Here is a 12,059-nt window from a genome sequence, read left to right on the forward strand (position 1 = left end):
GGCTGGTTACTCTTTCTAACTTGTATCAATGGACAGAGCTGGAAAAAAATTTTTTAAGAAAAAATATATGAAGTTCATTCAGACTTTTCTATTTCAAATTCAGGAGAACAGGTTTTTTTTTTAAACCACATTGATTTTATTTGTCTCTCTGTTTTCCAACACTAAAGGTCTAAGTTCTCAATAACAGCAATATAATCATTCACTTTATCACATACACACATATATACAAACATTCATACCACTGTGTGTGTATATAAATACTAGAAAAAATATGCCAACATGTTAATATTGGTAGCATAAAGGATAATGAGAGGTTTTCATTTTTTTCTTTTAATCAATTCCTGCATATTCAACATTTCTGTTAATAAAAAAGTATTATTGATAAAAAGAAAAAAATTGTAATCATTTAAAATTTCCAGTAGAGGCCGAATGGAGTGGCTCACGTCTGTAATCCCAGCACTTTGGGAGGCCGAGGTGGGCGGATCACTTGAGGTCAGGAGTTTTGAGACCAGCCTGGCCAACATGGAGAAACCCATCTCTGCTAAAAATACAAAAATTAGTCAGGTGTGGTAGCAGGTAACTGTAATCCCAGCTACTCAGGAGGCTGAGGCAGCAGAATCGCTTGAACCGGGGAGGCAGAGGTTGCAGTGAGCTGAGATCATGCCACTGTACTCCAGCCTGGGTGACAGAGTTCAGACTCTGTCTAAAAAAAAAAAAAATCCAGTTGGTTCACCAATTTTCAAGCTCCCAAAATAAAATAATTCCTCTAGTGAGTACATATAATTCTCTGAAGTATATCATATTAGGCCTAGTTTAGGACCTCCAAATCTTAACACAGGATACCACTGTTCCTCACAGCAAACATACAAACACACACAGCCTCTGAAAACAAAAGGTAAAATTACTTACATCTCTCACAGATATTGTTTCTTCTACTATAATTTCCATTTCTGTCCCAGGTTGAACGTCACTCCCCATTGCAAAAAACAGGAACAACTAACATCAAGACAGACGCGTAAATGCAATTTAATCTGAACTTAAAAATCCAATAAACGTATTATTTACTTTCAAAAATGTAAAGCCAAGGGCCCATGAAACTTTAACAAAAAATCCCAATTTATATGAAAATATGACTATGATTAGTAACTTAATGTTACAATTTAAGCAACCCTACCCAGAAGTATAAACTTGCTTCACCATCAATGTTTTTTACTCCTAATAAATGTCTCTCACATACACTACTTATTTTTCTTTTTTTTTTTTTTTGAGATGGAGTTTTGCTCTTGTGGCTCAGGCTGGAGTGCAGTGGAGTGATCTTGGCTCACTGCAACCTCTGCCTCCCAAGTTCAAGTGATTCTCCTGCCTCAGCCACCCATGTAGCTGGGATTCCAGCTGCGTGCCACTAGGCCTGGCTAATTTTTTGTATTTTTAGTAGAGGCAGGGTTTCACCATGTTGGCCAGGCTGGTCTTGAACTCCTGACTTCAGGTGATCTACCCGCCTCAGCCTCCTAAAGGGTTGGGGTTACAGATGTGAGCCACCATGCCCAGCCAACATACACTATGTCTTCTACTATGATCTCCATCTCTGTCTCGATCACTCCCAAAAGGAATTTGTAATTACTATATACAATTAGTATTAATAAGCTTTTTCTGAGTCACTTGGTTATGATTTTATTTTCTGCCAAGCGATTCAAATATTACAATTCTCAAGACTCCAAAGGAAAAATACAAATCTGATCTCTTATTCCGTTCCTTATAGCCCTGCTTTTCCTTTCTAACTCAGCCTCACTTGTCATGTTTTCCCTCCTATCAGCTTGTCACGCACTACTATTTGCTAGAGTTCAGGGGAAAGCAAATTAAGGGGGAAGTGGTTGGGAAAGTAATGAACTGAATTTGGGAACCACAGACAACCTGACTTGAGTCCAGATTACCCTGCTACAGGATATTTACAATAAGAATATCCTTATGATTTCTCCACTGTAATAAGCTGATTAGCTTCTTACAAATGGCTTCTGGCAAAGGTCAAACCTGATGGTGTTTTATACTGAAAACGGACACTGATAAAGACAAGGGGAAAGGGAGGCTGCTCTCAGACTATTATATTAGTGCAGAGAGTAATTAAGTCCAAAATTAATAAACTGTGTTTCATTAACCCTAAAATGCTACTGACTGTTATACTTACTATTTTCTGTACCAGTGCTAGCTATAACTGCAGAACGCCCCTGACTGTAAGATGCAACCTAATCTCACAGATGTTAAAACGTGGGAAAAAGAAGGTGTATCTTAGAACTTAGGAGATATAATGGTTGAAAGTGGTGGCCACTCAACATTAAAGATTCCTTTTAACCACAAAATCTTCATAGAAAAAGAAACATAAATATGCTTTGGGGTAATATTTTATATTTAAACATCTAGAACTATAAGGATGTAATCCTAAAATAAAATGTATCATTTAAGAAAAAAAACTTTTAGAGAAAAACACTATTACTGGAGTAGTTAAGGTACTAGTTATAATTCTGGTTATGGAAGGGTTGATTTTGTTTTGAAACAAGTGACCTTATTTTACCTGACAGGAACTTGGTGCTTTTCCAAGACACAGTCCCAATGAACTTCCCATCTTCAATTCTGCTTCCTTCAAAGTATAGCTGTCCGGCACTTAAAAAAATTTTGATAACATGATGAAGGTTATTAATTCCTAGCTCTCTAAGAAAAATAAAATATTCAAATCAGTATTTCTCTGAAAATCAAGAATATCAAGAAAGAAGAAAAACGAGTTGCACTTCAGGCAAAAGGATTACATGCACTATGATTAGGTTTGATTTTCAATTTCCATACTCTAGGATATTTTGTTCCTGTTTTCTACATAACAATGCTAAAAGGAAGCTATGAATGTCTAGTTTCCTACTTAATAAAAATGACTTGCTCAAAGAGCTGTTGTTTATATGGATTAAAAGCCAGATAATCCAAATCAATCCATAAATGAAGAACCAGCTTCTTCGAAGTTTAAAGTTGAGATTGTTATTACCATCAATAATTAGGCTCATCCATGACTAAATTAAATCTAAGGTAAGAGCTGATAGAGATGAGAACTGAAGATTTTATTTCATAATTGGTATCACAATAAAATTAGCAAAGCAAATGGAAAAACTTTGAAAATAAAGTTGGAAAAAATATAACTAGATCAAACCCACGACTAAAATGAGAATCAGATAGAACAGTGTTTCATTTAGAAAACAGAAGTGTTTGTTTCTAGTTAAGATTTTCTGTAATACAAGGGTAAGATACCTGGATGGAAATACGTCCTATAAATCAGCTTCCAACAGGTAATTTTTAAATATTAGGTATTGGAGGCCACTACTTAAAGTATCAAGAAAGAAAGATGAGTATAAGCCACCTTTTGAAAGTTATCAAAAAGATTTACCTGGACAAAGAAGCTTCCCATTTCTATCAATAGGTCTCAAACAGCTGTTGTCAGCTATAAATAAAAGGAATATTATTTTTCTTAGTATATTATTTTTCTTAGAGAGCTAGGAATTAATAACCTTCATAATATTATCAAAATAAAAGGAAGTTGGTTACAGCATCAAATACAGAAAACAAAAGAGAGATGCTCTATTGTGTTAATTAGCAGAAAACTACAGAAAGCTAAAAACAAAAACAAACCAAAAACCCCCCAACAACCAAAGAAAAACCGCCAAAATAAGTACAGTCAGCCTTTGTTTTACTGTTTTACTGTTAGCAAGACTAACAGTACCAGGTGAAACTGTGCAAAACAATCTTAATAATCAATGGAAAAATTACAATCGTTCCATGACACTTAAAAATTTTTGTTGTAACATTTAAAACCCTCTTCGTTATTAATATTATACATGTATTAGGAAAGGAAAAACAGTAAAACCAATATTTATACTATAATTTAAAATACTAGAATCTTTGAGAATTAAAATGTTTTCTTTGTAAATTACATATGAAGAGTAGTTTAAACAGGGCTTGGTTTCTTCTCATTGTATAGCTTATAATATGGAGTGACATCTTTCCTGTCCTGTAGCAAACTGTCATACTCCTTTCTAAGTTTGGATCGGCTTCCAACATCCAGAGTTGCTTGAGTGACAGCAGGGTCAACATTCCCACAGGTTGCCGCTGCTTCTATAACTCCATATACTTTTGTTTCTTTGTGTACTTTCTTCTCTGTTGGCCAATTCCCTCTTTTGATTATGTATTCTTGTAAAATGTCATGGTGGGTTTAGCACTGGGATAAAGGGAGGCAACGCAACCACATGCTTTGCTGTCTGTGTAGGGAAGTGAAGTGTACACACAGCGACAAACCACTAGCAGACTTGAAAGAAGTGACCGGTTACTGCTTGTGGTGCACATGTGTTATTTATGTGATGAATTGTGCCCTGAAGAGCTGGCAGTCAAGTGTGTACTTTATTCAGTTACAGTTAATATACCATATACCATGGTTGCTGAAATTTTAACCATCTTGCTGGGGGACTGATGTTATATAACTAAATGATAGTAATGAAATTTCTGCATATCAGAACAGTACAAGCGGACTGCCTATATTTAAAATATGTTGGGTGATTTTATGCTTATTAAATGGGCCAGCGTGCACTATGTTTAAGGACACAGATTCTTGCTTTAGAAGATCCCCTGGTGCTTGGAAGGGGAAAACCAAGTTTTCAGTTCAAACAAAATTCTTAAAAAGTAGGACGTAAATTGGAGGGGTGGGGGAAGGTTGAGTGTTCTGAAGAGACAACAATAGTATGAGCCTTAGAAGTTTTAACTTTATTAGACCACAGCAGAATCTCTTTCTGAGATTCCTGAGTTCAATATCTTGTATTACAGTAATATGAGGCTAGCATACAATTCTCACACAAACCTCCTGTCAACGGAAACAATTTACTCAGAGTTCCCCAACTTAAAAAGTGCTTTTAAAATACTGTCTCTTTAAAATCTGTTGGTTTTCACCGAACAGGTACTTACTGTGTATTGTCTATGTGCCAGGCACTGTACTAGAAACTGGAAATACAATGGTAAGCAAAGCAGTGTAAACTCAGCCCTCACACAACCTTGTCTAATGGGGGAGGTGGATGTTCATAACAGAAATAAAAGGGCAGCTACAGTAATAAATGCTATGAAGGTAAAGTACAGGGTGTTAGGAGAGTACATTAGCAAAATCAACTGGGATTGTGTGGTCAGGGATGGAAGGAGAAGGAACATTTCAGATGAGACCAAATAAACAGCTGAAGTTAAAAGCAAAGGGAACAGAGTTGAAAGAGAGACTGAGCACTAAGAAGTCTTGGGGGTCAAAGAGAGCTTGTGCACTGAGAAACGCAGAAAAGTCAGCATGGTAAGTGAGTTGTGAGTATGTATAAAAGCAGATCACAACAAAGTTACAGTTAAGCAGGGGTCAAATTGTGCAGGTTCTTGTAGGCTAGGTTAAGGAATTAACTTAAGTGCAATGGAAAGCACTAAAGGGCTTTGTGCGGAGGAGTGACAGGATCTAATTCACATGTATTGACCATGATCAAATGGTTTGGAGGGGGGCAAGAGTGGAAGAAGGGAGACAAGTTACAGGGGATGGCAGTGAACTATGCATTTTAATAAACCAATGACTTTTAATAATGGACTTTACTGAGTTATAATTTTCTTATAATAAAATACATGTTTTAAGCGTACAGTTAATAGTTTGAAAAGTACATAAACATCTGGTAACCATCAGCAAACTGAGGTATAATTTGCATCATCCCCCTTAAAACTCCCTGTGCCAATTTGCAGCCAATCCCCTTCCTCTCTCCCAATCCTGATCTGCCTTCTGTAATTACAGCTCAGATTTTATTTGTCTAAAGTGTCTTATGTATGGAATCACACAATACGTACTCTTTTGCATCTTTCTTTCTCTTGGCATAATGACTTTGAGATTCATCCATGCGTTGCATGTGGTGGAACTAGCAGTGCCTTGCTCTTCAGTGATGAACAGTATCCCATTGCTTAAATACACCATCATTTGTCCATCCCTTTACCTGCTCATGGGCATTAGGATTGCTTCCAGTTTGGGGCTAGGAACATTTATGTCTTTATGAGGATATACGTTTTAACTTTTTTTTTTTTTTTTTTGAGACGGAGTCTAGCTCTGTTGCCCAGGCTGGAGTGCAGTGGCCGGATCTCAGCTCACTGCAAGCCCCGCCTCCCGGGTTCACGCCATTCTCCTGCCTCAGCCTCCCGAGTAGCTGGGAGTACAGGTGCCCGCCACCTCGCCCGGCTAATTTTTTTTGTATTTTAGTAGAGACGGGGTTTCACCGTGTTAGCCAGGATGGTCTCGATCTCCTGAACTCGTGATCCGCCCGTCTCGGCCTCCCAAAGTGCTGGGATTACAGGCTTGAGCCACCGCGCCCGGCCCGTTTTAACTCTTATTCAGTAAATACCTAGATGTAGAATTGGTAAGTGGATGTTTAAATTTATAAGAAATAAGCTAACTTTTCCAAAGTGGCCATACCCATTTTATCCTCCCACCAGCAACGTATGGGAGTTCCAGTTGCTCTACATCCTTGCTAACACGTGGTTGACTTAACATTTTAAGTTTTATTTATTCTGCAGGGTGCACAGTAGGGTGTCATTATGGTTTTAATTTGATGGCTAATGATTCCGAGCATTTTTTCCCTGTATTTACTGGTCATTCATAGATAGGTCTTCCTTTGTAAAGTGTCTGTTCAAGCTTCTAAACCTGGGTTAGGTTACAAGTTTTTTTTTTTTTTAATATTCTGAATGTAAGCTGATCATCAAATATGTGTTTCACAAATATTTCCTCCCAGTTTATGGCTCGCCTTTTCAAATGCCTTTTGAAGAGTACAAGTTTTAAATTTTAATGTAAATTAATTAGGCTTTTCTTCCATGGTTTGTGCTTTTTGAGTCCTATCTTTAAGAATACAAAAACCTTTCCTTATGATAAAGTAACAAAGATTTCCTCATATGTTTTCTCCCAGAAATTTTATAGTTTTAGATTTTAACTTTCAGTTGTATGATCCATTTAATTTTTGTATCAGGCGAAGTAAAGCTTGAGGTTCATTTCTGCATATACAAATATCCAAATGGCCCAGCACTATTTGTTGAAAAAATACTATCTCTTTGCTTGAAAAAATACTATCTCTTTGCATGAAAATACCTTGGTACCTTTGTTAAAAGTCAACTGACTATGCACCTATTTCTAGATTCTCTATTTAAGTTCCACTGTAAATATTTTAGGCTTCACGGGTCACATGTGATCTCTGTTGCACATTCTTCTTCTTTAAAAAGCCCTTTACTAGTGTGAAAACTATTCTTTGCCCACTGGCTGAACAAAAACAGGTTGTAGGCCATAGTTTGCTGACCTCCTCTCTACATGTCTACCTGTATGCCAATATACACTGTCTAGAGTGAGCCTTGAAATCAGATACTGTAATTCTTTCAACTTTGTTCTCTTGTTTTCAAACGTGTTACAGCTATTTTAAGTTCTTTGCATTTCCATAAAAATTGTAGAGTCAGCTTGTCAATTTCTTTAAAAAATGTTAAGATTCTGAGTAAGAATATATTAAATCTACAAATCAATTTGGGAAGAATTATCCCCTTAAGAATATTATATCATCTGGCCAGGTGCGGTGGCTCACACCTGTAAACCCAGCACTTTGGAAGGCCGAGGCAGGCGGATTATGAGATCAGGAGATAGAGACTATCCTGGCTAACACGGTGAAACCCTGTCTCCACTAACAATACAAAAATCAGCCGGGTGTGGTGGCAGGCACCTGTAGTCCCAGGTACTCGGGAGGCTGAGAGAGGAGAATGGCGGGAACCTGGGAGGCGGAGGTTGCAGTGAGCTGAGATCGCACCACTGTACTCTAGCCTAGGCAACAGAGTGAGACTCCATCTCAAAAATAAATAAATAAATAATAAATAAGTTAGCTAGGCATGGTGGCAGGTGCCCATAACCCAGATATTCACGGGGCTGAGGCAGGAGAATCGTTTGAACCCAGGAGACAGAGATTGCAGTGAGCCAAGATTGCCCCCTTGTACTCCAGCCTTGGGGACAGAGCAAGACTCAAATTAAAAAAAAAAAAAAAAAAAAAAAAGAATATCGTGTTGTCCGATTCGTGAATGTGGTATATTGTTTTATTTATTCAGGTCTTCTTAAATATCTCACAGCAATATTTCCTAGTTTTCAGTGTACAGGTCTTGTACATATTTTGTTCATTTATGTCTAAGTATTCCATAATATTTTATGCTATTATAAATGTTTTCTTAATTTTGATGTCAATTTTGTTGTTGTTGTTGCTGGTAGGTAAAAGGGCAATGAATTTCTTTATATGACTTTGAGTTCTTACTAAATTTACATGCATTAAGATACTAATTCACATTCAGTAGAATGGCCATGTTGGTGTGGATATGGTGATTAGGGAACACTTCTATACTCCTGGTGGGAATGTAAACTAGTACAGCCACTATGGAACACAGTGTGGAGATTCCTTAAGAACTAAAAGTAGAGTTACCATTTGATCCAGCAATCCCACTAGTTGGTACCTACCCAGAAGAAAAGAAGTCATTATACGAAAAACATACTTGCACATGCATGTTTATAGCAGCACGGTTTGCAACTGCAAAATCGTGGAACCAACCCAAATGCCCATCAATCAATGAGTGGATAAAGAAACTGTGTGTGTGGTATATACACACATATACCTATGTATATAGGTATATGTGTGTATATATAGGTGTGTGTATATATAGGTGTATATATATGATGGAATACTCCTCAGTCATAAAAAGGAATAAATTAATGGCATTCGCCGCAACCTGGATGAGATTGGAGACTATTATTATACGTGAAGTAACTCAGGAATGGAAAACCAAACACCGTACGTTCTCACTGATATGTGGGAGCTAAGCTAGGAAGACACAAAGGCATAAGAATGATACAGTGGACTTTAGGGACTTGCGGGGGAAGGGTAGGAGGAGGACGAGGGATAAAAGACTATGAATAGGGTGTAGTGTATACTGCTCGGGTGATTGGTGCACCAAAATCTCACAAAGCACCACTAAAGAATGTATTCATGTAACCAAATACCACCTGTATCCAATAACCTATGGAAAAAATAATAATAAAAGCTGTGCTCAAAACATGTTAAAAAAAAAAAAAAGTCAAAACCAAACCAGTAACAGCTGATTCTTAAAAAAAAAAAAGATGGCTGGGCTCGGTGTCTCATGCCTGTAATCCCAGCACTTTTGGAGGTCAAGGCGAGCGGATTACCTGAGGTCAGGAATTTGAGACCAGCCTGGCCAACATGGTGAAACCCTGTCTCTACTAAAAATACAAAAATTAGCCGGGCGTGGTAGCACACACCTGTAATCCCAGCTACTTGGGAGGCTGAGACAGGAGAATTGCTTGAGCCTGGGAGACGGAGGTTACAGTGAGCTGAGATTGTGCCATTGCACTCCAGCCTGGCTGACAGAGTGAGACTCTGTCTCCAAAAAAAAAAAAAAAGATAATCACAATTAATCACAGATTGACAAGAACATGTAGAAACTGCAACCCTGACACATTGCTAGTGGGAATATAAATGGTTCAGTCACTTTGGAAAATAGTATGGTGGTTTCTTATAAAGTTAAACACAAATTTGCATATGACCCAGCAATTCCAGTCCTGTATATCTACCCAAGAGAAATGAAAACATATCTCCACATCAAGACTTATGTGTAAAAGTTTATAGTGGCATTATTCATAAAAGTACAAAAGTAGAAATAATCCAAATGTCTATCAACTCATGTTTGTCCAGGATAAACAAAATGTGATACTATCCATTTAATGGAATATTAGACTAGTCCACAATACAAAGGAACAAGCTATTGATACATGCGAAATCATGGATGAACCTCAAAAATGATATGCTACGTGAAAGAAGCCAGACACAAAAGACTGTATGTTTTATGATCCCAATTATATTAAATATTAAGAAAATAAAGTCTATAGAGACAGAAAGTAGATTAGTGGTTGCCAGGGGCTTAGACTACAAATGGGTACAGGGATCTTTTTGGAGTAATGGAAGTATTCTGAAACTGGATTGTGGTGATGGTTACAGAACTCTACACATTTACTGATGATTACTGAATTATACACTTAAACTGAGTGAATTTTATGGTATGTAGATTATATCTTCATAAAGTTGTCACAGAAAGCCTAATGGTAAGTGAACAGTGAGTTTGCAGAATGTACATTCAGAATAGTTCAACATGAATACATGGTCTAGATACATATCCACATCAGATATACTCATTGTATTTGGGGAAGAAGAGAAAGAATAGGTCTGAGGAGGAGAACATAGGGGACTTTAACTTCATTTATAATGTTTCAAACAAAAACAAACATATGACAAAAAGTTAACATTTGTCCATTTTGGGTGGTAGGTATATGAGTTTTCTCTAAATTATTTTTTGTATTCTCCTATATTTTCTTCAATTCAAGACCAAAATTAAAGAACCAAAAAGCAAATGTAAATGATTACCTAGTTCCTTCATTAATTTTAATTCCTTTATGGCTTTAATTCGAATATCAAACACCATCTAAAATAGATAAATAAAATAATGACTAAGTTGTAAAAAACGGGAGGAGATGAAAATGAGGATTGTCACTGTGTGCATAAACAAATTATTTGAGATATTAATTACCTGACATTTAGTAGTTTTTGCCTACTTAAAATTTTTCCATCCCTGAAATTCTTTTATAAGATCAAAAGCAAAAACTTAGATCTTCAAAGTTTTTACCAAATTGATGTTAATTGGAACAGAAAGGACACCTACAGAAAACTAAAGAAACAATTGTAGCTGAAAGGCAATAAGCTGACAAACCACTAACTTTTCTCATGAAAGCAAACAAAATAAACTCAGGGCAATCACATTTCTCTATGTCAGGAATGATGAGTGTGGGCCAGTAAGCATAAATAAAAATGTATACTATCAGCCCAAGAGCACTATTTAAAATTGCTGTTTAAATGACTTTATTTTAGATTCTTTCCCTATTTTGGTTTAACCGAATTTTCTCTAGGATATAAAATCTTGGAAATTTAGGAGTTTTTTAAAACTGATGTCAGATGGCCGGGCGCGGTGGCTCAAGCCTGTAATCCCAGCACTTTGGGAGGCCGAGGCGGGCGGATCACAAGGTCAGGAGATCGAGACCACAGTGAAACCCCGTCTCTACTAAAAATACAAAAAATTAGCCGGGCGCGGTGGCGGGCGCCTGTAGTCCCAGCTACTCAGGAGGCTGAGGCAGGAGAATGGCGGGAACCCGGGAGGCGGAGCTTGCAGTGAGCCGAGATCGCGCCACTGCACTCCAGCCTGGGCAACAGCGTGAGACTCCGTCTCAAAAAAAAAAAAAAAAAAAAAAAAAACTGATGTCAGACAATCTATCCTCCCACAGTACCCCACACTGTGGAAAGAAGAAACAGAATGAGTCATAAAGGACTTCACCCAAGTCTCTCACTTAGGGTCAAGGTACTAGATCTTCCCAACTTTAGTGTATTCATCTTAGTGTATAAATATTAACACACTTTAAGAAATTATAATATTTATATAAAAGAAAACAACATTCTAGTAAGTTTCAACTTGTTATAGAAAAAAAACCCATAATGAATTGAGACTACATAAATATAAAAAGGTATTTCCTAAGATGATGTTTAAGGAAACTAGTCTTCAAATGGAGAACTAGAAGAGTTCCTTTTAAGAACACCTGGCTTTATAGAAAAACAGAGTACAATGTAAAACCATTTAAGATAAATTTAAAAAACAGAAGTCCACAACACAAAACCAAAACACATGTATACTTGGTTTAAAAAAAAATACAGAAAAGACCCTTGAAAATAGCATTTTCAAGGAAGCCAGAGAATTCCATGAACTAACTAAATAAGTAACTCCCACATTCTAATTCTAGGCTTTGGAGGAAACTTTAAAAGGCAGGTACTTTCTTGAAATATGCTAAGAGCCAACTAACATAGGTAAACAAGCAATAATCAAATGTTAAATAAAAAGCTAACTTC

At 36.9% G+C, this 12,059-nt stretch overlaps 1 protein-coding gene across 24 annotated transcripts in view; it reads right to left on the reverse strand.

The window, feature by feature from the left end:
- The window catches only part of USP40 (ubiquitin specific peptidase 40), a 94,958-nt gene that overhangs the window by 38,768 nt on the left and 44,131 nt on the right, over window positions 1–12,059 (reverse strand). For 22 of the 24 annotated variants that reach the window (XR_012421594.1, XR_012421593.1, XR_010580147.2 and 19 more), the window contains 4 exons: window positions 10,533–10,590; window positions 3,422–3,475; window positions 2,567–2,655; window positions 910–996 (listed from right to left, as the gene is read on the reverse strand). Coding sequence is in view for 14 of the 24 variants with exons in the window: in XM_074010547.1 (XP_073866648.1) it covers window positions 910–996; window positions 2,567–2,655; window positions 3,422–3,475; window positions 10,533–10,590 (288 nt within the window). In the remaining 10 variants the exon portion in view is untranslated. Of the gene's footprint in view, window positions 1–909; window positions 997–2,566; window positions 2,656–3,421; window positions 3,476–10,532; window positions 10,591–12,059 lie in introns of those variants that run through there. The other 2 variants (XM_045367943.3, XR_012421592.1) reach the window with 2 other exon arrangements.

Source organism: Macaca fascicularis, chromosome 12 (assembly GCF_037993035.2).
Source record: "Macaca fascicularis isolate 582-1 chromosome 12, T2T-MFA8v1.1".
Lineage (NCBI taxonomy): Eukaryota > Metazoa > Chordata > Mammalia > Primates > Cercopithecidae > Macaca > Macaca fascicularis.